General features: G+C 35.9%; 4 protein-coding genes across 6 annotated transcripts in view; 2 read left to right on the top strand and 2 right to left on the bottom strand.

Moving 5' to 3' along the window:
- The window catches only part of LOC135681038 (uncharacterized), a 35,719-nt gene extending 35,281 nt beyond the window's left edge, over nt 1-438 (top strand). The window contains exon 77 of the mRNA XM_065195302.2: nt 292-438. Coding sequence (XP_065051374.2) covers nt 292-384 — 93 coding nt within the window. The 3' untranslated portion in view covers nt 385-438. The remainder of the gene's footprint in view (nt 1-291) is intronic.
- LOC135681044 (double-stranded RNA-specific adenosine deaminase-like) lies at nt 161-3,760 on the bottom strand. The gene has a single exon (XM_065195311.2). It carries the CDS (start codon nt 3,681-3,683, stop codon nt 1,017-1,019), a length of 2,667 nt encoding a protein of 888 aa, XP_065051383.2. The 5' UTR covers nt 3,684-3,760; the 3' UTR covers nt 161-1,016.
- Nucleotides 3,761-3,811: 51 nt separating this feature from the next.
- On the top strand, nt 3,812-24,196 carry LOC135681039 (kinesin-like protein KIF27). 3 transcript variants are annotated; one of them, XM_065195305.2, is made up of 22 exons: nt 3,812-4,122; nt 5,026-5,163; nt 5,857-5,943; nt 6,334-6,441; nt 7,091-7,226; nt 7,337-7,483; nt 7,746-7,790; nt 7,897-8,216; nt 8,557-8,637; nt 8,833-8,945; nt 9,408-9,817; nt 10,315-10,558; nt 10,882-11,023; nt 11,694-11,881; nt 12,303-12,839; nt 13,292-13,493; nt 14,231-14,868; nt 15,360-15,762; nt 16,286-16,347; nt 16,551-16,609; nt 17,331-17,391; nt 23,670-24,196. In XM_065195305.2, the coding sequence occupies exons 1-21, from the start codon at nt 4,090-4,092 to the stop codon at nt 17,363-17,365; spliced, it is 4,128 nt and encodes a 1,375-aa protein (XP_065051377.2). In that variant the 5' UTR covers nt 3,812-4,089; the 3' UTR covers nt 17,366-17,391; nt 23,670-24,196. The 3 variants fall into 3 exon arrangements, with proteins under 3 accessions (XP_065051377.2, XP_065051376.2, XP_065051375.2); XM_065195304.2 differs by lacking the exon at nt 23,670-24,196 and adding an exon at nt 19,201-19,896; XM_065195303.2 differs by lacking the exon at nt 23,670-24,196 and having other exon boundaries at nt 17,331-17,747.
- LOC135681056 (actin-like protein 6B) lies at nt 17,897-26,044 on the bottom strand. The gene is made up of 12 exons (XM_065195338.2): nt 25,914-26,044; nt 25,495-25,571; nt 25,178-25,241; nt 24,759-24,967; nt 24,196-24,495; nt 22,806-22,892; nt 22,631-22,692; nt 22,158-22,272; nt 21,828-21,908; nt 19,890-19,985; nt 19,387-19,473; nt 17,897-19,102 (listed from the first exon to the last, which is right to left on the bottom strand). The coding sequence occupies exons 1-12, from the start codon at nt 25,936-25,938 to the stop codon at nt 19,022-19,024; spliced, it is 1,284 nt and encodes a 427-aa protein (XP_065051410.1). The 5' UTR covers nt 25,939-26,044; the 3' UTR covers nt 17,897-19,021.
- Nucleotides 26,045-26,057: the final 13 nt, after the last annotated feature.

Here is a 26,057-nt window from a genome sequence, read left to right as displayed (position 1 = left end):
TAACTAGCTCAGCTGGCATTGTTTCGCGCCAATCTGTCACAAAACTTAATGTGACAAAAGATGCCGATAGGGGTTGAATTTTCAAGTTGTAGCTTTGAAATATACCAGAAAGAGATGCTGAATAGGCCGTCCGCTACGGTAGGCAGGGAGAACGCAAAGCGACATTTCAATATTAATGAAAGATGATTTAGAGACGAAAGTGTTTACAATAAGCAGGCTAGTCTAAATTGGCTTGCAATGAAACACTATCTTATCAATGTTTGTGATCTTGAAATATTCCTCACACTCTAGAGTTCAGTCGACAAAACACGTTTCCAAGCAGCTCACCCAGCCAATCGAAGAAGGAGGGAAGTTTTCGAAAGATATTCACACGAAGAGCTTTGAGCTGTGCAATTGTTGCATTTACGTCATGAAACTTTTAAGCTGCAACGACAGCGCCATAAACCGGGTGTTCATAATGAGATACCTCAACATGCGTTACAGTTCTCAGCGTACTAATTTTCTGCCACTTATCCTCTTAGCAAGAGAAATAAAAAGGATCTTGGCTGGCTCCTTTGATCCGCAAATACTGGCTTATTGATCGATGAATTTTTTTCTAAGTTCAGTCCGATAGTGAAATTCACTAACAATGGACATTGTAAAAACTTAATACTAGTATTGCTGCATGTCTGAGTTACTTCAAAGTTTTCCACAGATGATTTCATACATTTCATTTTAACATATGATCCAGGAATAAAAGCTGGATACTTGCTTTAAAATTTAACAGGAACTAAACTAGCTTCAATTCAGTTTTTAATTACGAAACGTTTTGGTGTAAATAATTCATGACATGCACTGTAGCTCTTAACGTTTAGATGCAGGGTGTTTGTATGTGTTACAGAAACTAATTTATTGCATAGCATTTATCTTTGTAGAAAAAAAAAGATAAAGTCTGTCAGAAGTTTTTTTTCTTTCATGACTTTTCTGAATTGCCAGTTTTAATAAGCATTAGATATAAAATTTCATAGTAAAAAAAGTTATGAATCAAAGAGTTCAAGCTCTCTTGGTTTTTTTACCCAAGAGCCAAACTTTGACTTTTTCAACTGGTTGATCATTACATCTTTTGCTTTCTGAAAGGTCTCTGCCTTCTCCTTAGCCTCTCTATATGTCTCAAACCCTACAAGATACTTTAAATGGACACTCTTTAAGCAGAGGTCTTTAAAAGATTTATAAAGCTTAGCTTTGCACAACCTTGAGGGTGTTGGTGCATTTGATGTGCGTGTCAGACAGGCACCTGTTCTACCATCTGTTACCTCTACCCCAGGGCTCCCTAGAAACCAGTTGATACTGAGGTTATTTGTTTTCTCAGTCTCTCTGTGTGGGCTGTAAGCAGACACTCGCCCAATCCATGGATGGTTAAGTGAAAATGGAATTGGGAGTTGATCATCAATTCTTGAATTTTTATCAAGACGGCAGCACACCGCCCTAGACAAATGCCCATGTTCATAAAGGTAACCAAGTGTCAATGAATCAAGGTAAACAGGCTCAATCAAGTGACTGAGGAGGGCTCCTTGTAAGCCCAGGATATTCCACCTGCACACTTTGTCAGAGCATGACATTGTACGAAGTCGTTTTCCACGAACAATACCATCCCATGTTTGAGGCCCATCATTTTCATCTATTGGTATAGTCCCCTCTCCATCTTCAATCTTTGTGCGTAGAAGACCTTGTTGTTTAGATGTATATAGGGGAGAATGATCACGTGTGGGGATAGTTTTAATAGTTTCACATTCACGAGGTGAAAAGAGAGCAGAATCTCCACATGGAGCAGTGCTAATGTATAAATGCCATGTGATGCCATCCTTTACCTGCAGTTTTCCATCTACTCCTCCATTTTCAAAAACAGAGTTTTCATTTTTGTAAAACTGATCTAGCTCTGAATACAGAAAAGCAAGAAAGGCCCTTCGGCAGATTATTTCAGCATGAGAATCATTGACAGTCATTCCTTCAAGAGTTAATCTATCTCCTGTTATACATCTATTGCCTGCCCCAATACTAACAACTACCCCAGTTTGATCTTCATAGGTTTTCATAACCAAAGCTGCAATTACTTTTCTTCCAGCAAATTTCTCTTTTATTTCTGATGATATCTTGATAAATGTTTGATGGCTTAAAGCAGCAATGTTGTCAAAATGTGTTCTGCTTAATCCATCAATATTTTTTGTGTTATTTTGTGTTATTGATTCCCTGCTTAAAATTTCTCTCAATGCAACATCTGCTGCTTCCCGCCTAGCTTCTTTTATATTTGGAGCTGAAACAGCATCATACATTCTCCCATTCAATTTAACAGCAACTAAAAATCTGTTTTTCCCACCTTTTCCTTCATGTAAAATCTCAAAGGAAATTGGTTGCTGATTTCGCTGTGCAAACTCATTGATAGCGCTGACAGGGTTTTTACTCAGTGCTGTAAAGCTTATTTCAGAAAACTCCTTGCTTGGTTCAGAACTTTGTACAGGTAAAACAGGATTTTCATTTTGGCATTGAGAATACTTCAAGGTAGTGCTGACTTCTTCACTTGAAGGCCAGGAGAGCTGTCTTGGTATTTTTTCTCTTGTGCTTTGGTTGACACTGTATTGCTCATCGATAGAGGCTTCTACAGGATTTCTTGGAATACAGGTAGATGATATATGTTGGTGCAATCTGGGTGTTTCATCAAACTTTTGAACATTTTGACAGACATCATATGGGGCTAACTTCCAAGCAGGTGGTTGCATGGTTGTCTTGATTATCAGTCCTCTTCTCTGCATGTCATACAAAACTGGATTTACCTCTGTCTTGGTTTTTTTATTGACAGCGCGTGCAAGTTCTAGTGTTGAATAAGGCCTGTTGAATTGCTGGAGGCAAGCCAATATAGCTTCTTCCATCCTTTGATCTGACGTGCCCCTTTCTACTTGATGGAATCCCTCAGAAGACAGTCCTTGCTGATGCTCAGCTGGATAAATAAAAGCTGAAGAATCAGAATGTTCATACCTTCTTTTACCATAAGAAGAACCATGCTGAACATGAGAGGCACCAGGCATCTCTTGGCTGGTTGAAATTTGACTCATTTGAAGCCTGGTACTCCCATGATTTGTTGTATCTCTATGCAAAGCATGTGCCAAAATTTTAGTCCTCGGACCAGATGGCTTTATCATCTCATGTGGTGCTTTAGGAACAACAAATCTTTGGGTCATTGCTGAATCTGGTACAACTGGCAATAGTTGGCTAGATAAGCCAAAAATATTTTCTCTTTGATCACATCCTCCCTGTCTATGTTTGACCTGTTCTTTTTTTACGTCCTGAACTGGTTCATCTACATCCATATCATGGGCAACTGCTCTGCTCAGCTCTTTTTCATGCTTTGAACATTTTGCAGATGGTCCAGTTTCTGTCTCATTGCCGGGAAATAAATGTAACTGATTCTTAACTGCTATTCCAGCAGCAGCTTCAAGGTGATCATTTTTGGCAATTTGCCATCCAACTTGATTCTTCTCAGTTGTAACCTTCTTAATCAAGCCACGTTTCTCCAAAGAATATAAAGTTGGGTTCACATCTTTAGCAGAAACAAGACCAACATTCTTGCTAAGTTGGTGTGTCACGATTGCAGTTTGGGAAGTGCGAAGAGCGTCTAAAATTCTCTCTTCAAGGTCGCTGCTTAACGACATGTTTCAAAACTTGCTGCTGTTTTCAACATTTCAACATTCAATGGCGACTGCCATCTTTCTTATTTCTAAATCAGAGACGAGGCGACGGTCCAACATGCAATCGAGTCACCAAATCGTCTCTAGGAACTGGTCTGTCGTCAGGAGACGTTGGAGGGACTAAGTAAGTAGTTACTCAGAAAAGTTGCAAAAGTTATCAAGATATCTCTGTTCTTTATTCTTGTTGAAGTAAAGAAAAAGCAAACAACATTTTACAAATTGGAATCGTTGCTTTTAAATGGAATGCTTTCTGCCTTGCAAGCAGCTGCTGTAAAATGAGAGACAAACATGGCATCGGAATTTGTTCGATGGTGATCTTTACGTCCGTTTAACGTTACGATGTCCTAATCCATACACGATTTCAGGAATAATGCAAGAAGTTCCTATTGCTGTAGCAATACGGGTAAAATTTTTCGAGTTTATTGTTATGCATATTGATAAAACAATCGATGAACATTTTCACTTTTTGCCCTGTTGTTTTTGTGCACATTGCAAATCATCCCTTTGTTAGACTGAGGCTTTTGTACTTTTCATTATGGCTCTGAAAATATCCAATCTTGTAATACATTTCAAGTTGTTTTTCATGAATGTGTGCTACTTGAACACAAAGAAAGTAACTATAACTTTGTGGTATGCCAGAGCATCAAACAAGGTTGAATATTTGGAGGTTTTTAAGTAAATATTAGGATCACCAGAGCTTATATAGAAGCCTGATATTGGAGTGTTCAACGGAACATGGATCCATGATTGACTAAAATGTCCATTAGACGACAAACATGCTGTTTCCAACCAGTGCATTCTTATTTAACGTGCAGAGGACACAAAGCCAGAGAAATGCAAACTCTTTATGCAATGTGTAACATGATTTCTACTGACTGATTATTGTCTACAAAAGTGGGTATTGATTTAGAAAACTAGCAAATTTAATTTAAGTGTTATACAAAGGAAAGGATGTGCTTAAAAAGTAAAGTAATGATGAATTGTCTAAAATGGCCTAAATTGAATCACTACAATATCTCTATAACATTATTGAATGGTAGGTAGCATATTGCTTGCTTTTTTCTCATGGTAGAATTGTAAGAATGACAAAAAGGGTCAATGATGCTGAGAATCAGTTTGGCTTCTTTTAAAAATCAGCACCTGTTGAATCATTCTTGTAGAGTTACATAGATCAAAATACTGTTTCTACAAGCAAAAACTGTTTTTCCAGTTCTTTCAAAATTTCTGAGTTTTATAAAATGTGAGGAATTATTTTCAAAATATTTATCAAATTCTCTTAATTCCTCTCGGCATTCACTTTCCACAGGTACGACCCTTGGTTGGCCAAGAAAAGCTTCTTCATGAGGAAGAATGTATTTCATATGTAAATGGCAAGCCTCATTTGATACTTGGCAAAAACAGGGGGTTCAAATTTGACCATGTTTTCAAGCCAGATGTAACACAGGTTTGGCCTTATATAAAGATCATGCTTACATTGATAATTTTTATGCATATTACATTCACTTTTTGATAATTCAGTAGTTTAATCATTCCTGAGACAAATTCATTTAAATCACAAATCACAAAGAAATATTTATATTGTGGAGCGTTTGAATTTTGTAGGATTTGATATATTGTATAGAACCAAATGCTGTAAAGTACACACTGTTTAGATCTAAAAATTGTCAATAGATAATATAGCAACATTGTTATTTAAATGCATTTTGGCCCCTTCAATCTCCATCAGACTTCTGCCACCAACTCCTCCTTCCTTTTTCCCAGTAACTCCTTCAAAATGAATTTCTTTTGCAATTTCCACACTATGAGCTGTCTATTCAAATTTTTAGTCTTTTTTGTGAATTTTTTTGTCTATTGGTAATCTGAACAAGCAGTACACTTGCATCAAACAAATCCAAAGCCTATTTTTCAGATATTTGTGGATAACCATAGATATTTAGGCCAAGTGCTTATGCTCTACTGGAGGTCACCAATTTTTTTGGAGAAGATTAGGGGGATCAAAGTTATGTAGCAATTGGCTTAACTTTGCAATTAATCTTACTGGCATTATATTAAAATTGTTTGTTGAATCATCTCATTTTATGTAATAGAAGCTCTTGAAGAGTTGCTTAGCCCTTTTTGAAATGATTCTATTTCAAAGGATGAAGTATACAAAAGCTGTGTTTGTCAACTTGTGGAAAATTGCATGGATGGTTATAATGCCACAGTATTTGCATATGGACAGACTGTGAGTAAAATTTATTTGCCGCTAATGTGAATTTTTTCACTAAGATTTGCTTTTTTGGTTGCATATAATGCAAATTTAGCTGTAAATTTATGTTGCTTTGTATGAAAACATTGTCTAGCTGTATCTATAGCATAACTGGTACAGGGTTTTTTGCAAGAGTGAGAAAACAGCCAGACTTCCCAAAGTCAAAAAGTGAAGGTGTAAATGATGACATTTACAGAATCATTCTAAGAGTTTAGTTTACAGGTCAATACCTCCGTTGCTTTGAAATAGTGAGCTCAATTTGCCTATTCATAAAATAAGTAAAATTCTGAAGATGTTTGGACATATCTAGTAATATATCGTTTCATCTTATAAAAGTCTATGAGCATAACATTTTTAATATTGCAGGGTTCTGGCAAAACATATACAATGGGGACAGGTAGCAACTGTGCTTTGCTTGATGAAGAAATTGGAATTCTGCCAAGAGCAATAAATGATATATTCAAAATTATTGAGGTATTTTTATGATCTAAGAGTACTGCATACCAGTGCTATTTGCATTTTCATTTGCATAAATTATGCTAGATTTTAATAATTTTTTATACATTTTAGAATATGTTTTGATTTCAAATTGTATCTGTATACTATCACATACACTCCAACATCTCTGACGTTTTTGTTTCATGTGGTTGGTCACCTGTGTTCTCCCAACTTATTTGCGAGGGTTGAATACTGCTCTCAAAAAAAGATGTTTTGCCTGCCATAGACAGGACATAAAGTGGTAGTACAAACCATTAGCGGTCCGCACAGCAGACATGTCAAGTTGCTTATGAAGTCATAATGGCTTGACTGTTGACTTTTTAAAGCATTGTTTTTCTGTATTGACGATTTCATTCATATCTGAAAACCTTGTTTAGAATCTTAGGACAATAAACCATTTAGAGTCCTTAAGAAGTCCTGGACAGACCCAACAATTTGGGTCTTATTTGCACTATTTCTCTCCTGAAGAATGTATCGAAATGTATTGCATCAAGTTATACCCATTCACTTGACTTTTTTGTTGATTGCAATTTACAGATCCGTTCAAATCTGATTTAATATGTTAGGTTTTTCTTGAATATGTTTAAAAATTTGCTTGTCAAGATATGCATTTGTTTGGTTTCAGGAACGAAGCAAAGGAGCTTTGTATCGACTGAAGGTATCATTCATTGAAATATACAAGGAAGAAGTTAAGGATTTGCTAGAATTCCAAGGAGATGGCAAAGATCTTCATATAAGAGAAGATGAAAAGGGCAATACCAGTAAGGTTTCATGTTTTTATCAGTTCTTTTAACTAAACCATTGTTTCCTTGAAGCTATCTTCATTGTTTAGATGATATCACCCCTAACTTTATCTGCCTGTGTCTTCTAGTTGTTGCTGGCCTGAGAGAGGAGACAGTTCACAGTCTGGATGACGTCATGTCATGTCTTGATTCTGGAGCATCTTTACGCCACACTGCATCAACGCAGATGAACGAGTATTCTAGCCGATCACATTGCATATTTACAATTGCTATTGGTGAGCAAGTGCTTCAATCAATTCATTGTATCATTTGTTTAAAAACATGGGTTTTCCAAACACTTCACCCAAAACTCTGAAATGACCACTTCTTTTTTATGGTTATCTACGATCTGCTTCGTAGACAAAATTTTATTTTCCAAAGTACGAAATGAAGTCATCAATTTTATGTTAGGAGAAGTTTTTCGCAAATTTTGAATTTGTTGCCTTAAACTTTACAGATCTTCTCTACATTGAAATGAATTAAACTATTTTTTTGTAGAGCGCCATCCTATGTTAAGAGAGGAAATCGACAATCAAGCAAACTGTAAGTGTATTATAGGTTTGCTTTTCCTCTCCACGTGCTGGTTTTTCTCCTTATTTCATGGTGAGCTTGAACTGGCTATTCATAATCACGTGGCCATTTCTTTCAGTCAGCGAGTCAGTAACAACAGCAAGGTTCCATTTTGTGGACTTAGCGGGATCAGAGAGGAGTCACCGTACAGGGAACCAGGGTGAAAGATTCCGTGAATCAATTTCAATAAATGGCGGCCTACTTGCTTTAGGCAATGTGATATCGGCGTTGTCTGACCCCAGAAGAAGGCAGCAGCATGTCCCATACAGGCAAAGCAAGCTGACACGACTTTTGAAGGATTCTCTTGGAGGGAACAGCAGGACTTTGATGATAGCATGCTTAAGCTCCTGCTCATCAGATATCGATGAAAATCTTAATTCTTTGAAATATGCCACAAGGGTAAGGAAACCACACGGGTACTACAATATGTTATTCTCTAAATATTCCTGTTGCTATCTCTACATCAAGCTGTCGGTTCAATTCACCCAAATCAGTTAGCCCCGCTTTGGGTTTTAAGCCAGGGCGTGACTGGGTATAACTGGACATAATTTTACATAGCCGAACATAACTAGATCAAGTCCAGTTTTTCAACGTTCTCTAATGTCCAATTGCTATTCTAATTAGAGATTATGTTTTCAGTACACAAAAAATACAAACGCTTATTTTTTGCCCCATAAAAGTACATCAACAAAGTGTAGCTCTAAAAAGTTAATTCGTTCGCATTTCATTAAATTTTCAGGTGAAGAACATACGAAACAAGCCTATAATAAACACAGTTGTTGAGGCGACGAAACTTGCAAAGATGCAAAACGAGATTCAGGTATCCTTACTTCAAATTAAAATCTTATTTACCGTTCAAGGTTTCTTGCAGAGTTTGCTAAAATGACGAGAAAGAATCGCCGCTTTGGACATTTGACTAAACGATGATCAACAACCTAACGCGTAGCTAGTAAAATGTCTAACGTTCTTCATTTTTGCAATCAAAGTTCAGTCATACATTTGATTCCTTTGGTAGGTGTTGCGCGAAGAGCTAATCCGTCAGAAAACTGTACCCGTATCATCACAAGGCTCTGAAAGACCACCCGTTGATATTGCAAGTTCGGATAAGTTAAAAGAAGAGATAGAAAGGTGAAGTATAGGACTGTTGCTGCTTTGAATAGCGTCATCATTATTGCAGTCAGTGAATAGAGTTGCTTTGTTTTTGAGATCACCATTATCGTATTTGCACTTTGCTATGCTTTAATTTGCAGTAGGGAGAGTAGGGAGAAATGAAAGAATCGAATACTGTATAACAATAACCACTGATAGCTTATACTGTGATGGCTGAAAATTAATAGTTATTTGTCATAGGTTTAGTCTTAATTGAGTCGCGTCTATTTCTTTTCATGAGCAAAATATCTCACAGTTCCACCTTCTACTAAGGTTTCTATTTCTTCTCTAATTGATTATTTTAATTGAAAAACCGCCACACCACTGGCCTCTCTAAAGCTTATTCTCCACCGTTTGCCCATCTTTGTTGTTTGCTACGTCAGAAATCGATTCACTACATTCCTCCGCTGGATTTAACTCTCAGTGCATTTAAACTCGCAGATTGAAGAGCACCTGTGACATGTATGGCTCAATGAGCAGCGATGCTGCCTCGTTAATCAAATTGTTCCATGGTTCAGACATGCCTCCCTACGACATCCAGGATAAACTCGCCACGTGGATAGAACGCTGGGAGAGCTGCAAGAGCTTTGCACGGGAGCTGGCTGCGGGGGCGGATGATGCACGGCGACAAATCATTGACCAGGAAATATTAATGGAAAAATCGCATGAAATCGAAGAATTTAAAGTCAAAATTCAAGCATTGGAAAATGAAAAGGAGAGTTTGGCTGCGAAACTGCGGGAAATTTCAGAAGGTGAAAAGAGGAGAGAACGGCAAATGTTTGAGCAGCAGTTGAAAATTCATACTTACGAAGATGAAATGGGGAGATTGCGTCACAAAAATTATGACAAAAGTGAGATTTGAGAAATTATAATTATCTTTTTAAAGAATTTGCCAAATGATATGTAACGAAAAAATGATGTGCTGAGTGATAAATATATTGATAACTCTAAACGGCTTTTTTAGTTTTTTCCCCAAACTTGATAAATCCCCCTGCAGGGCCTTGAATAGAGGATTTACCGGACTTCCATTCCCGCTCCACTCTCGCCAAAAAGCAATGTCGATAAGTAGCATCCTCGAAGTCGTACGAAAAATAGGTTTCGATAGGTCTTGTTTAGAAAGCCAATATTCAGGAGGGAGAGGTGACTTCTTAATATTTCTTATTCTAAGATTTTTGCTCAAAGAAATTTGGTTATTCATATTACTGAAAAAGGTTGAAAAATGTTCTACAGGAGAAGATTATTTTTAAAAGGTACTCTTACGCCAAATGACTTTCATGCCATGAATATATTAGTTCTTTGTAGTCTTAGGTGCTGCTACAATTTCGCTAACGAAACTTTTTTTGAATAGACATCAGAAACAATTCAAGAACGATTCCACCAAAAAGTGCTCCTTCCAGGCTGCAGAAAAGAGGGGCTTCAACACTATCACGGTTTAAAACGAGGTATGCCTCGTTTGACGACGATCAGTTGATGAGAAGCTTTCGAGCGCGCAATGAACTATTGGTTTCAAAGTATGAAGATATCGATGAAGTTTCTCATGATGATTTTGTTAGTTCGGAAGAAGATGAAAGTGAAGCTGAAGGAGCGGATCGGTACGTTATCACCCTAACGCCATATTATGTTGGTTTTGTAATATTTGGCAGTGTATGTTAGATAAAGAAAAGGAATGATGACAAGGAAGTTAAATTGTTGTCATAGTGATCGAGGGACGTAGCCCCTTGGAACTTTTTTCTATGTAGAATGATATATTCCACATATCTATATATTCCTAACAAAAGGAATATATTTGCTAGCAATTTATTAACAGGGCCTGAATAGAGGTTATTAAAGTGTTGAAGCGTTCATTATCTGAACAATGAAACAAGACTTGTGTTGCAAATCTTTACGCTTTAACCCCATTTCTTCTCTTATCTAGTGGACTGAAAAGCACTTTCACCAAGGCACATTCTTCGTTTCCAAAATTTCCTCAGAATCTCTGGAATCATACCAAAGAAAGCAGTGCAAACGCCCAAGGTGTGGCGGCAAGGGAGGAGCTTCCTTTTGATGTACCCAGAAAGGTATACCTTTTGCCATTATTAAGGGGAACATTTTCATGGGTTTTCCCGCGACTGCTTTCAGCTTTAGCTGTGTATACTGCCGAATGGAACTGAAATATTCCAATTGAGTGAATAGCAGTAAGGAAATTCCTTTTTGAAAAAGGCAACATTTAAGTTGATATGTACAAAATTGATATTTATGTTATGTATGTTGAGTATAAAAACCATTTGAAAACATTCAAAGCCTACAATGACTCTAATAGGCTCTTTAAAACAAAAACGATCAAACAGCTAGAAAACCTCAAAGACCATTCAACCCTCTAGCCACAAACAAAGCCTAAGATGAGCAAACTAAACTGTATGAAAAGACCTGGATTCGTTGCAAGCTCTCCTTTTTGATTCAGGGTAACAATGCTCCGAACTGCTGTATTGTGCGTGTACAGTAGTTGAAAGCATTGAGTGGTGATCATGACATGTGCTGTTCTGGCAAGTGCAGAAAAGACGTTCTGAATAAGTCTCTCTTGCCCTAACAGTGATCCTCGTATGCAATTTATACCGTGTGTTGTTTGTTGTTGAATGAGCAGTAGTTGAAGGCATCTATTAGGAATCATAATAAAAATGTTGGCGTTTCGTGAAATTCCACTATCGGTTTTTTCTACTAGAAAGCAAATTTTTAATTTTTCTTTCGCAGGGAGTGAACAGGCCATTGGCTTCCATGACACCATCGAAGCTGCCTGTTAGACGTACACCTAGCAATCAGAACGAGGTTGCGGGGAAAGCACCTCAAACCTCTGAAAACACAAAACGGAAATTGCGGAATGTGGAATTGGACCTGAAGGACGCAAGGCAAAAGTTGCTGAATTTACAAGGAAACATCAAGTTAGTTCTTAGAGACAACTCTTTCTTGCAATGGAATTTGATTTGTTGGTCACGTATGCTAAGCTTAGTTCGGCATTCGACTGCAAGACAGTCATTTTATACTTTACGAGAGTTATTTGTAAGGCCAAATATCTTCCTGATTCTGAGAGTGGCTTCCTGATTTGCGATTTTTTCCCCTTATCCTCTTTCATTTCAAACCGAGATAAGAACTATTCCGAGGATCCAGAAGGCAGTCTTTTATACCATTTCTCTTCACAACATCATCTTTTTTGCAACTTTCTGAGAAAACTCACTACAATCTTGCTTTTTGCTTTACCATCTTGTTGTTTTATTTCCGTCACAATCTTGCTATGCCGTTTGCATTACTATCTTGCTATGCCAAACTATTCTTGCTATGCCAAACTTGCTGTGTCTTTTCTAGGCAAAAGGAGGAGCTCATTAAAGAGTTGATAGTTGGTGATCGAGAAAAGCAGGAACTAAATAACCAGTACAAGGAGAAATTGAAGCATTTGGAGAAAGAGACGGAACAAGCGAAGAAAGATCTAGAAGAGGCAAGGTCAAAGCTAGACAGCGTTGAGAAGGAGGGTACCAGTAAACAAAAACTGGAAAGGGAATACAAAAAGAAACTAAAAGCTGTTGAAACTAAGGTATCAGCACTTGAAAGCAAGAGGACTGAGGCTAATTTATTGGACGAATTTAGAAATAAGGGGGACAGAAAGATTAAAGATTTAGAGGGCCATATTGAGAGGTTGCGTAACCATTATGACCGCATGGCAAAAAAACTGAAGCAAGAGTCGGAAGAAAAGTCAAAGTTAGAGCAGGATTTGACCAAAGGTGAACACAGGATTAAAGAGTTGGAAATGAAGACTGATCAACAATCGAAGCTATTGAAGAGAAAAACAGAAGAGGCGTTAACTGCCCAGAGGAAATTGCGAGCTGGAAGCAATGCGCATGAGCAGTACGAGCTTTGGCTTTATTTTGGCTTTATTTTGATTTATTGTGGTATTGTTTTCAATGCTCGATTGAAAGATGTTCAGATGCTTTGAACATTTCATTGAACTTTCCATCATGCCCAGTCGCACCATAGCAAGGTGAAAAATGTTATGTTTAGAAAGGTGGTCAAACAATGCTAACGTTTCACCGAACATTTAGAACCCTGGAAGATTTTGAGCGCCATCGAACGGCGTCAAATGTTATCGAATGTGATTTGATTACCAAACAAGTGGTCAAAGGGATCGCACTTTCCCTAAACATCATTTTGAGTGTAGCATTGTGAAATGTTCGGAATATTTGGCCAGGGTTTAAGGAAGTGGGTTTAAAAGTTTATGCTTACGTACTGTCGATTGAAGTTTCACCTAAAATTTTTGTTTATTTTGCCAAAGATTTAGATGACTGTTTTGTTTTTGACAGGGAGGTAAAGGACGAATTAGATGTTAAAAGGGAAAAGATTGACGAAGAAATTGATAAGATAGTAAAAGAAAAGCAAAAAATTGAAGAGCTTGATAGAGATCTAAAGAAAAGAGAAGAAATAATCCGAAAGAAAGAAGATCTGTTAAAAGAGAAGTATAAACTTGAAATGAAAAAAGTCCGATCCAGTCAGATTCTAAACCAGGTACGCCCTTTTTTGTCGTGTAATTCCATATCTTTTCTTTAATTTTTTAAGGCCTGGAGGAACCCTTAAAATTAACATTTTTCTGGAGACAATTGTCTGCCTTTAGATCAAATCATTGACACAAGGTTTTATGTTTACAGAAAAAGATTCCAACCCTAGAAAAATGTGCTTGAAGGGCAGTGAACCAATTTTCTCAAGCATATGAGAAGGGTCGTCGTGCGGACGGTTGACTTTTGTTATTACCGTAAATCCTCGATTGCCCCCCCCCCAAATAAATCCTCCCTGAATAAGCCCCTGCCCTGGAAGAGAATGTATTTTAAAAAAAACCCTACCCTTGAATAAGCATAGCATGCCAAATTGGTCGTTTAATAAGCCCCCAATGTGGTTTTAATTGAAATACGACTGAAAGATCTTTTAGTGCTCGATGTATACTTTGGTTTAATATTTTTGAATAAAATATGAAGGGGGAAATTGTAAATGAAATGAACTTTTGTAAAATAGTTACAGAACAGTAAGCTAGCTATTTTAATTGTAACTTTGAGATAATTTTTATTAGCACTCCTCGTATAAAACCTCGCCCTCGAATAAGCCCACAAGGGGTTCATTTTAGGATTTACGGTAAGGACATGCATTAGTCACTCATGACTTTAGCCACTGATGACAGTATGAATAGCAATATCAAGCTATCAATTGAGACTTCGGGTGTTTATTGCTAATTTGCTTTGATCTTCGCGTAGGATATTGTGAGGCTTTCCGTGCAACTAGACGACGTGCAAAAAGCAATTTCGGACGCCAAACGTGCCTCAATTATTGCTAAAGACAAGGCAAGATTCCAAGAAGATGTAAACAGACTTCTAAGAAGAAAAGAGGAACTTGATCAGCAAAGAAAGGATCTTGAGCTGAAACTGGAAGGCAATGAGATTTTAGAACCAACAGAGGAGAGGCATTTGATTGAGCTTGTTGAAGCCGTTGAGGCACTTGAGATGGCCATTGACTTTAAAAATGAAATTATTGAGGACAAAGAAAACAGTTTTGGGATAAAGCCTGACAATGAAGTTGTTGTTGGAAGATTGATGGAGATGGTACAAGAGCTAAGTGCAGTGGAAATAAAGGGTCTGCTGCAGAAGTATTTTGAAAGAGTGATAGAGCTGAAAGAAGCGGAAAGGAAAATGATGGAAATGCGAGATGAAATAGAAATAGAACTTAGAGAGAAGGAAAAATTTGCACAGGAATTGCAACACTCTCTTGTTCAAATGGAGGCGAGAGCTGAAAGGAAGCTAACAGAACTCGAAAAAGATCACGAGAAGGAAATTCAATTTTTGATCGAAAAAGTTAACAATTTAGTTAAAGGACAATCATCCAACGAGGTTGTCAGGTAAAGGGTTCTTACTTTATAAACTGTCATTTATCTATAAACAATGTCGTTATATTTATGTTAGAAGTATTACAGAAGGTTCGACCAACGTTGTATTTGCTCCACCTTCAAGTCGTTGAAGCGGAATCGTTGAAGCGGAATCGTTGTAGCGGAATCGTTGAAGCGGAATCGTTGAAGCATTATCCTTCTAACTGCACGCCCCAGTCACTCTATGCTGCCGTGTCCTTTACTGCTTTGTTGCTATTGACAACATTCCCAGATATCTTCATTTTTAGTTTAGTTGAATGCTTTAGCATACACAAATGAATCTTCTTCTCAATGCAGTCAATTGTGCTGCTCCCTTCTTTATTTCCAGGACATTGTGCTGCAGATTATTCATTCTTAGTCCACCTACAATCCTCAAGTGTCGCTCTTTATTTTCAGGACATTGTGCTGCAGTTTCATCATTCCTAGTCTATCTACAATCCTCAAGTGCCGTTCTTTATTTTCAGGACATTGGAAAGAAAAATTCAAGAATTAGAAAGAGAGTTGTTTTACTACAAAAAAACTAGTCGTGAACTGAAGCATAGATTACGAGAAGTGAGCGGGGCCTCGATTGTATCTGAAAGTATGACGTCAGAAAAACACAGCAGTAGAATAGCTGCAGAAAAAACACAGGGAGTTACTCAAACATCTGAAGAGCGGAAAGCTAATTTGTCAAGGGTTGGGTCACCTGAAGCTCAAATGGGGAAACTTCCGTCCGATGAAAGCTTCCACCTACCCCCAGTGCAACAGGCTGCACAAGAAGAAAAGAAATCAAAAAATGACCAAAAAGATGGAAGAAAGTCACCGAAAACACACGCAAGATCTAATTATGAAAATTATGTCAACCAAGATGAACAGAAGCGATTAAAGGTAATTTTCATTGAATTTAATCCCACCCCATGCTGCATTCAATTTGCGTAATCAATTCTAAAGAAATAAAAAGGCAGTATCCCTATCATTTAGAGGCAGTGTCCTGGTATTTAGGGGGGTGAAGATGTAAAGAAAGCTGGCATCTGAATGTCGTCCTTTATAGTATGTCCAAGTATGTGATTTCAAGGAACTTTTTCAATACGTTTAGATTAAGTAGTGTTCATGACAGTCAAAGGTAGGTTTCAGTAAAGAGTCTTGTTCTCAGGACACTGCCCTGGTAAGCCTTTCAGAATTTTCTTCAGGCTCGCTTGTTACTGGCGAGAAATCTTAATACCTAAATACTTTTCACAACAACTTTCTGCACATTCTACATGATAACGTGTTTAAGAACTGTGTACGTACTTACTAGTTTAAATTCGGAAGTATTTTAACGTCAACCAATTGTTATGGGCTGTTTGTATCATGTTGCAACAACCCATTGTGTAACTAGTCCAATGAGAATTCGCTTGCTGTTTGCATTTAGGACATATTCGAGTCAAGACAACAAACATCAAAGGCTAGAAAAGAGTACAAGCATCAAAGAGGGTATTTATTTTCAATATTTTCAACAATGTAATATCTTTGTCAAAAGTGTTTTAGGCGAATTAGGTGGTAAATGAACGAATTATTTAATGCTTCTATTTCGCCTGTGTTTTTCTCTTGCAATTAATTTTTGCAAACTGATCGAGAATGATTTTGAAGAAAATTTATGTGCAATTTTGTCATTTTTTTATTCCAATTTATTTTAGTGACGGTTCTGTTGACCAAAAGTCAGCCTCATCTTCCAATCTGCAATCACATTATAAAGGTAAGTTCTCGAGTGCATTTTGGATGCATTGCAAGTGGGATGTGGACGATTGGGGCTTCTTCATCCCGAATATAAAGTGTCAGCAAGTTTTGAGGGAATGCCAAGAATTTTAGGCTTCATGGAAAGAAAGAATTTAAAGCTTCTTTTCAGCAATGGTAACTGACCCTCCACTACACCCATTTGTCAAACCCTTTCTCAGAAACGCTATATCTTGTACTCCAGAATAATTTCTTTGGCTGCTCCTACACAAGCACACAATATAGACTTTTTTTCTCACCATTGCCAGAAAATTGACACTTTCAGAAGCCCAGGAACAATTCCATGATCAGCATGAGCTGGGAACAATTTTTAACTGCACAGCCTTTCACTAGGGCCCAAAATATTTTACAAAGTAGTATGATGTCATACCAATGTCCATATTGTGATTCAAGGCCAATAATTGTTTTGACAGTGTTTGTAAGCTGGTAAGAAAACATGGGGCATAAAAATGTATTTTTTTATCAAGTTTGGTATTTCTGCCAGTTTCTATCCTTGGATTAAGTTATTATTTTCCTTTCTCCGCAGTTTTATCCTAAGAATTTGTACTTGTTATTTGAGTTTCATGTATGATGGCTTTTTCTGTAGGTTCAATCTTATGTCTGCGTGTCAATATGAGTCCTGTTCACATACTAACTGATGCCTGCATTATCATATGCACTAACACACATTTAACATTTTATAGATTCAAACGAAACAGGAAAGAATCCCTGGTCATGAGAGAAAACTTGGTCAAGCAGTCTCCAGTAAGCCCTTTGTTAAATTCCAGATTAGAAAATATTGAATATAATTATCTTTATTCATTTCAGAGAAGACAATTCCCTTCATTTATATGGAATTCTTTAGGTTTAGAGGACTGCTTGGTCTCAACATTATACTTGATGTGAATATCATTCCCAAAAGCTATTTACATGTATTTTAAACAAATTTGTTTTTTTCATGTAATAAAGATATTTTAATTTGTACATAGGTTGTCTAGTCCTTCAAGTTGATAGATTTTATCCTATCCAGTTGCTGTGTGCAAGTCTTAGCATCCTTCGTTATTCCTATTTGGTGTGTATTTATTTTGACAACAACAGTGTGATATTTGTGTAGCAGCTAAGATATGTCATTGTTGTTTTCCTTGGTTTGAATTTGGCGCACCTTCCATTTAAAGCCTGCTGTTTTGCAAAAATGTTTAGTAAAATTAACTGCTATACTCTATCCTTCAGCAAAATGTTTATGCAAACATTCATATGGATCTATTATTATAGCGTTAATATTATAGTTTCTGATGGGTTTCGGAACTGATGAAATAATTGGTCTCGAAGAATCCTCAATGACTTGCTTTTGAATTTAGAATGAGTCCCTTGTGCAAATCTGTTTAGTTAAAGTTAAAAACATCATACAATTTATTCAACCTTTGAAGACAGCATGTCAAAGGGAAAGAAGTAATGTCAGAAGAAGAATGACACATTTGATTTGTTCTCTATGTTTTTACCAATTAGCAACCGCTAACTGCTCATGTAGTTGGAGAGTTCAACAGGAAGAGCAAACTCTTCTTCTACACACATTTAGTTATTTGTTTTGATTTAGAAAGATTCTATAACACCTAAAAGGAAAGGTGTCCTCTGCCCTAATTTTTGAAATTGTTGTTACTATGGACTCACTCTGGACTCATGAGTAAATTTTGATCGGCCGAATCATGTTATTTTTGGGCATAATGACTTTTTCAAATATGACTGTTCTCTTTTCCCAACCATTTTTTGGATGATGCAATTCTTTCGACTAATCACTGACTACTATCTCATGTTGCTTTGGATCCAAACCTGTAAAAAATTTCAGCTTACTGTTGGTCACTATGCAAAATTATTATCGAGGAATGTGGGACAAAAGTACTTTAGTAGGTTACGTTTCTGCTTTTTCATGCCAACTTCCATATTTTCCGTACCAAAAGCTGATTGAAACTGATTGAAGCATATTCAAACTGTTAAGATTTTCTACATTTCAATAAAAAATGGGTTTTTTGCCAAGTAAATGCTTTTTTGTTGGCATTAATTTTCTGAAAGTAAGAAACATGAAACATTGAGAAGGTAAAAAGTTTTAGTACTCAAGAGATCGTTAAAAAATGTTTATAGCTGAAATGCCCCAAAAACTAGGAATAATGAGCCTAAACTCAAAGGATGTGTTTTGTGCATAAAACCCATAGGCCTAGATTAAAACTGTTGTCAACATGAGGATTTTTTCTTAATGGTTCCCTTTAAATACAAAGTGAATTGACTGAGTGAGTTGACAGGAAAAAGGGAAGGTTTTCTACCACATATAAAAGTTATAATGTTAATTAATAATGACTTCTGTACAGTAGTATTTCGGTCAATATCTCTGTGAATGGTTTTCTCATGGGCACTTCCTTTCAACACAACTTCGACCACTTTCTTCATATTCTTGTTTGGAAATCCACATCTGATGAAATGTTCCCTAAATTGTAGAAACGAGTGATTAGAATGAAAATTAAAGAGTTACTAGAATTGTTTTTCCAAATGCATACACAGGCCTAACAGGGAAATTATTTCCAGATGTGCTTTGGATTACATGCCTCAAAGAGAACAGATAGAAAAATGCCCTTTTTCAGCATCTGGATGCATCTTGAGCAACTCACAGAACAAGGGAAACAATTTATGAAAAAAGACTCACAAAGCACATTAGTGAAAATTGTTCATATTCCACTTATAAATGGTTTGCTAAGCTATGAAATTGCCTACCAATGATGCTAGGATAGAACCACCAATCCATGAACTGAATCGTCTCTCTGTCTGGCTGTTATTGGATATCAGCTTTAGCCTCATGCTCTACAAAATCAATTGCATCAATACTATATATGCACCAGTATGATACCCAAAACATCATAACAATGTCACCATTGCATTATTTATAATGATAATATATATAAAACACTTAGCAAACATACAACAGATGCAATCATCAACCAGGTTGGTGTTTTGATGACCAAAATGAAGAAGTGAAAATGAAGGTTTATCTGTTGACATGTATGAGGAATTAATGCATACTTTATGAAAAATGTCACATAAAGTTATCTAATTAAATATTATAAACAAATATTTATACTTTCAGTAGACAGTAGCAGGGTTTCTACATTTTGTCTATTTATCAAATTTTAGAAACTTGAAATAATAATAAATATCATGATACAATTATAAAGGTATTCAAATAGAATTGTTGGACTAAAAGTAAGGGAAGAACATACAGATGGTGTCTTTGATAATAGCTCCCTGTTGAGTCTGTCCACAAACCCATTTAATAAAGTGTTGCCTCCCACTGCAATCACACTGTTATACAGACCCTGCAAAGAGACAAAACAAGATTTTCAGTTTTTAGTATTATTGGTAGAAGCCTGTGAATAAGTTAATTAAAAATTGAAAAAGACTAGATGTCAAAGATAAACTGAATTGATTAAGAGAAAATAATAAGATACAAAACAATTGTATTTCATACCATATGTCATAACTAAGACCCTGTCTACATGTGACCGGATCCGAACTGGATAAAAAAGAGTTTGGATAGGTCTTGTGTTTACTTGGGCTCGTCTTCAGAGGTGATCCTGTAAGGATTTGATCTGGACCGGATCCTGTGTAAACAGTTGGATTGTGGTCCAGATCGGATTGGTTTACGTTGTTTCGCAAGTGAGACAGAATAATTGTCAATTCAAAGTACTTCGAACCTGTATCCTGTGAGATTGGCATGAGAAAACTAAACAGGAAGTTGAGTTACTACAATGTTGACAAATTAGTACCACGATAAGATGAATCCAGCAGTCTTAGAGATATGTTTGGAGCTTATGTTTTATTTTTATTTTTGCTGTGAGTCTGTCTTCTGTGAACAGCACTTGTTAATTGTGAATTGGGGTGAATTGCAAGTTGCTTTATGTTCATGTTGCGTCTGATGCACACTCATCTGGATCCGATACGTGTAAATGCAAATGGTTTTGGATCAGACCCCAAGTAAACGCTTGGGATCGGATCCACAAGTATACAAATACTTTGGATCTAAACTGTTTGAGGTCTCATGTAAACAGGGTCTAAACAAACATCAAACAAAGATGCAAGAAAATTTTTTAAAAAGTTTTTCCTACAAAATAAATAGATTTATACAAATATCTACATAAACTTTTGAATAACTATATTAACAGCTTATTTTAGCATGCTTAAAGGTAATGTGTCCATATAAAAGAACTGTGTATACCCAACTTGTCAAGCCACCCATCAAAATAACGGTTTGCGATTTATTAGTATTCTTGTGATGCAAAACTGCTCACATGAAAAGCTAACCTCGCAGCACGATCGATAAACAAAATGACTGTAATGACTGGGGCGATGACATGAAGAATCACATATTTCTAAAACCCCCGCAGAGTCGCTTGCTTTAGCTGGACACATTACCTTTAATTTCGCTGATGCAAAGGGATTTGGTTTTCAATTTCCTGGTCATATTGACAGCTCATGTCTAAGCAGGCACAGGCCACTTATTATGAAAATTGCTTTGAAGTTCTGTTCCTTCAGACTCCCGATCATATTATTCATAAGTCCCCACTTGGCCTAAAGTCAGGATATCATAATTTTAAAATGCAATGTTTAGTACTTGTAGAGAATCCATTAAGGCACTGAGAAAGCAGAAGGTTAGGGATGTTATGTTAAAGTATGGAACTAAATTTGAACCTTAAACTTAAAGGACAAGTGACACGCTTTTGGCGCCAATTTTTTTTCTTCTTTTAACTCAAAGTAAAATGCTGTATGAGAGTGTTGTTGAAATATTTTTCCTTTCTGATTTCATTTTCCTACTTAAAAACCCTTTTCAAATTTTCAAACCCTTTTCAAATAAACTTACTTCTAAATGATGATCTATAAGTTAATGGAAAGAAAAGATAGGGTGAAAAGTGTGTCACTTGTCCTTTAAATCAACCCAATAGACACAGCCAGAGAACTGCAAGTTGATGCTCATTTTTTCAATCAAAACGAAATTTTATCTGTAGTTCTTCTATCTTGAAATCACATTGCTAACCAACAAGTTTAAATGCCTCAGCAAGCAGCATTTTGCTTAATATTATTTCTGCATTCTAAACACTGCAAGGGAAACACAGCTTAAGATTTTTAAGCACTATAATGAGAGAATTCAAGAAGGAACTTACAGCTCTAATATCGATATCACACATCCCTATGCTTGTTGTAATGACATGAGGGACACCAAGCAATGTTGTGCTCTCTATTCCCTAGTGAAAATTACAAATTGTCAATTATCATCAATTGTCATCTATTATCATCAATTGTCATCAATCATCATCAACTGTCATCAATTATCATTAATTATAATCAATTGTCATTAACTGTCATCAATTGGCATCAATAATAATCATCATTTTCATCACCATTGTCATACTAATTGTAGCAGCTAGTCAAATATTCATAATTATGAGATAATTAGGTCATCTTTCTTTCTATAAGTGAAATGAACAATTTACCTTTACTGTTGTTGTATCAAATAGGCTTTCACATATTCTAAACCTTTCTGTATCAAAGCCTTTGTTCAAGCCATTTGGAAATTCAAAAAGAACTGTTGGAATATTTTCCAGTGCACTGTCAAGAGAAAAAGATGTGGCTTCACTATTAGGAATTGACTGGATCATATAAATCTGTTGATTCAGCTGAATTAGTCAGCTTTTCCTTTGACCTGCACCACTCTGACAAATTACTATATGTATGTATGTTTAGCAGAATATGTTACTGATATAATTAGTGATACCAGCTTTGGCTATGTTAGGAAGAGCACTGGCTGTTATCCAATGAATGTTTACATGTTAAGTGTAGGCCAACCAAGATGATCCAACTGGCCACTGGGTCAATCTTCATGCATCAAAACCTAGTGCAAGAGCTACTAAGAATTTGATATAAAAGAAAAGATTTATTGGAGATATTAATGTATTGAATGACATACTTTTGGTCGTATGGACTGTCTGAAACTTGCAATGTTGAAGCTTGAAAGTCCTTGACCACTTCCTTTGAAAAACAAATGAAGCTCTTGTTAAAACGTAACTTTAATATGTCAAATATGCTATAAAATAGGTTGTAACACCAGGCAGTTTGGTAAAGATACTAGCATAATGTTTTACCTTCACCATAAAGTTATGGTAGGACTTTGTTACTTCTGGAATTTTCTTTTTGGTAAATATTGGTGCTGCATCCTCATCAACAGGCTCCTATGTTGAAAATGGTAACAATTCCATATTCTCAGTAACAGTGTCATGAAACAAGAAAGTATGCATTGAAACAATTGTTATTAGCAACAAGTAAGCAAAATAATGATGTAAGCAGAAAAAATTCTTAATTTAATTTTTAATGTTTCAGAGGGACCTAAGGGGCCTATTACAAAGTCTTAACAAGAAAAAGGAGGGAGAAGAAAAGAGGGGGAGGGGGGAGATGAGTTCAAGATTGTTGATTTTTATTTTGGAATTTCATGGATTTGGCACAGAAACTCTTGAGTGGGTGAGCATGGAAAAAATTTCTCATCTTTCTTACACATCTCAGTGAATCAAGGACAATGTCTCCAATCTCATAGCAGCAGTGTGGAAACATCAGCACCAGGAAGGCTTGGGTTGAAGAGATATTAAAGAAGAAATTCATTTATTAATGTTGAGCTATTCCACTTTTTTCATCTGATTGCGCTTGAAAGAATCATCGCAGAAAGGCGCTTGATCGAGTACGCACACGTAGAGCGCACCCTAAAAAAGCCTTGGAGAGCAATTTATCAAGCCTCTAAACGTAAAAACAACATTACCACGGAGCATAAGATTTTTTTTAAACTTGATCAAGCATAAACAATCTTCCCAACAGACCGCAATATAATGATTTTTTTTCTGAACAAGCGTTAATCTTCTGTTGAAGTATTATTTTCTGCTTTTTTCTCAATAACTTAAAATCACCTGGTGCAAATCAGTGATCACATTTCCTTCCAAATTATGGCATTTGCTTTTCAGTTTTTATTTGCTTTCGCAAGAAGTAGATGTTCTGGCGAGTCTTATAGAATGGATAACATAAAAAAGGAAACAAAATTTAAATTTTCAACTCAAAGCCATGCGTTTTTATGAAGAAATATGTGGAGCTGAGCATAGCATTATTAATACTGACAGTGATAAAAGCTCATCAAGTGATGACAATTTACATATCTAGAAAAATCTGAACAATTTTGAGACTTTTTTTATTATATTTCTATATTTCTACTAACATAGTGTTTGTTGCCTGTTTTGTTTTTCATATTATCATGCTTTTTGGTATCATGGTTTAATTTCTTATGTAACACTCTTTTGAAGCTAGCAATATTAAGCTCTTGATCTTCTGAAGCTCTTGAAGGATGCTCTCAAGGACATTTTGGTTAGAGGTGTGAAATAGAGCACCTAGAGTTTTTAAGGGGCTCTTTTTATGGAGCACCTTCATTTTGCTTAGAGCAAGGACCAGTTTCTTACCACCTTTTAATTGCAGATAATATATATGGTGCTAAATTACCTTGCTAGCTATCATGTAGCTTGGAATAATATCAATCCCTGACTCCATGAAAAACTCTAGACACTGTCTTGAAATGAAATCTCCAGCTACAGGTGACCTTACTATAGCTTGCTGGAGGACAAAACCGTCATGAACAGGGATAGCACTTGTGTGAGTAGCTCCAGAATCTATAACGAGTCCAGTTGATCTACCGTTGGCAAATGCTGACAAAACTGCATTTTTGCATAGAAAGAATGCAGGTACATTGTATTTTTCAAACATAAGTTCTGCTAGTTTCTCTCGTTTGTTTCTGACATTCCACTGAAAATGAAAGAGATATTATAATATTAACATAATTTTTGCAGTGATATTAACATAATAAGTAACCTTACAGTTTTAATATTCTCTGTTATGTAAGTGACAAATAAGGCTATCCAGCAATATGTAGTTTTGCCATTTTTAAAATGTAATGTAGTTCCACATTTTAAAAGTCATCTTGACTGCTATGCACATTGTACTTGGATGGTAACACACAGATAATAATTGTTGTAATTGCAAATTTAACTTAAGGTGACCGAACTTACAGGTGATTCTGAGATTAAAACTGGATGGAGTTCAGGATCTGATCGAATGTGTCTTTTGTAAGAATGATCTACAAGTTTCTCAAACAAATCCCAATTTTCAATTAAGCCATCTTTTAAAGGTGACATCATCTCCACATTTGACCTTGGCACGTGTATTTCTGAAGGGTCAATGAAGTAATCTCTGTTTGAATCTTTTAGGTTCTTTGTGTCTGGAAAAATAATTAAAATGACAACAGTTTAAAAAATTATTTAAAAAGGCTGGAAAAGGTTTTTATAAATTTAATAGAAAAACTGGGCTACTAAAAATAACTATTTGAATATTATTATTATTGTATGACATAAGGAGCTATTTATCTTTATCAACTCATAAAATATTATAGCAATCATTTGTTGATAAACCAAATTTAAATGAAACATACCATGTAAATCAAATTTTTCATCTTTATTTCCATCAAGAACACCAACAGTTGTTGAAAACTCACCCTATAAAATAAGACCAAGAATTCATAACAAATGATGAAGTTAAAAAGAATCCATAAATGACATAAAATATTCATAAAAGAAAATACACATAATGTGAAATGGATTGTTAGTATAAAATGTCTTTCACAGAATATTGTTAAAAGGAGAAAATATAAAGCTTCTTTGTAAAAATATTTACCATAAACAATATTCAGTATAGAAACAGCTCATGTATGTATATAAAATGATGGAAAATGGTGGCTTATGTTGATACCTTAGGACAATCTTCGCCTGCAAAACCAACCCTTGTTGTCATTGATCCAAAGTCAAATACCAAGGCACCCACCTCATCTAAAACAAGTACAAAAGTTGGGTGAGTTTACATACAGACACAAAAAGCAGATCACTAACCCCTAAAAAAGAATGAATGAATTTAAATGAATAACTTTAAAATTTTAGAACTGCAAATTTCATGGCCGATGATCATCATTCCATTTAGTGATAAAAAGATAGACTCCATTTCATTTCTATTTCATTATATCCTAAATATAACTTATAAATACAACTATGTTTGAAAACTTATCAATTTTCTCCCAAAAAATGTTGTTGTTTTACCGTGATCTTTCCTGTTCTAAAAACATCTTTAAACCAAAATTTACGAAAACCCAATAAAATATAAGCAGCTAAAACTACCTCCTCCATAAACACCACCACTCATCTTCAAAGTTTGGCTTTTTGGAAATTATTTTTCAGAATGAACAAAGAAAGTTGACTTTCTCTCGTGCGCCAGGCATTTGAATTCGCTTTGTTGAATTGAATGTTTTGCATCTCGCCATG

This window comes from Rhopilema esculentum, chromosome 18 (genome assembly GCF_057945365.1).
Source record: "Rhopilema esculentum isolate cy_ngs chromosome 18, ASM5794536v1, whole genome shotgun sequence".
NCBI classification, from domain to species: domain Eukaryota; kingdom Metazoa; phylum Cnidaria; class Scyphozoa; order Rhizostomeae; family Rhizostomatidae; genus Rhopilema; species Rhopilema esculentum.
The sequence above is the reverse complement of the archived record's forward strand: the minus strand, read 5'-3'. Positions and strand labels throughout refer to the sequence as shown.

Excerpts from the sequence above, each read along its gene's own strand:
- LOC135681039 (XM_065195305.2), top strand. The coding sequence starts at position 4,090 with ATGCAAGAAGTTCCTATTGCTGTAGCAATACGG. Across the intron at positions 7,227-7,336 it reads AGATGAAAAGGGCAATACCA|TTGTTGCTGGCCTGAGAGAG; the intron begins GTAAGGTTTCAT and ends TGTGTCTTCTAG. Across the intron at positions 8,946-9,407 it reads TTAAAAGAAGAGATAGAAAG|ATTGAAGAGCACCTGTGACA; the intron begins GTGAAGTATAGG and ends TTAAACTCGCAG.
- LOC135681044 (XM_065195311.2), bottom strand. The coding sequence starts at position 3,683 with ATGTCGTTAAGCAGCGACCTTGAAGAGAGAATTTTAGACGCTCTTCGC.
- LOC135681056 (XM_065195338.2), bottom strand. The coding sequence starts at position 25,938 with ATGAGTGGTGGTGTTTATGGAGGAG. Across the intron at positions 25,572-25,913 it reads TGGTGGTGTTTATGGAGGAG|ATGAGGTGGGTGCCTTGGTA; the intron begins GTAGTTTTAGCT and ends TACTTGTTTTAG. Across the intron at positions 22,273-22,630 it reads GACAGTCCATACGACCAAAA|TGCACTGGAAAATATTCCAA; the intron begins GTATGTCATTCA and ends TTCTCTTGACAG.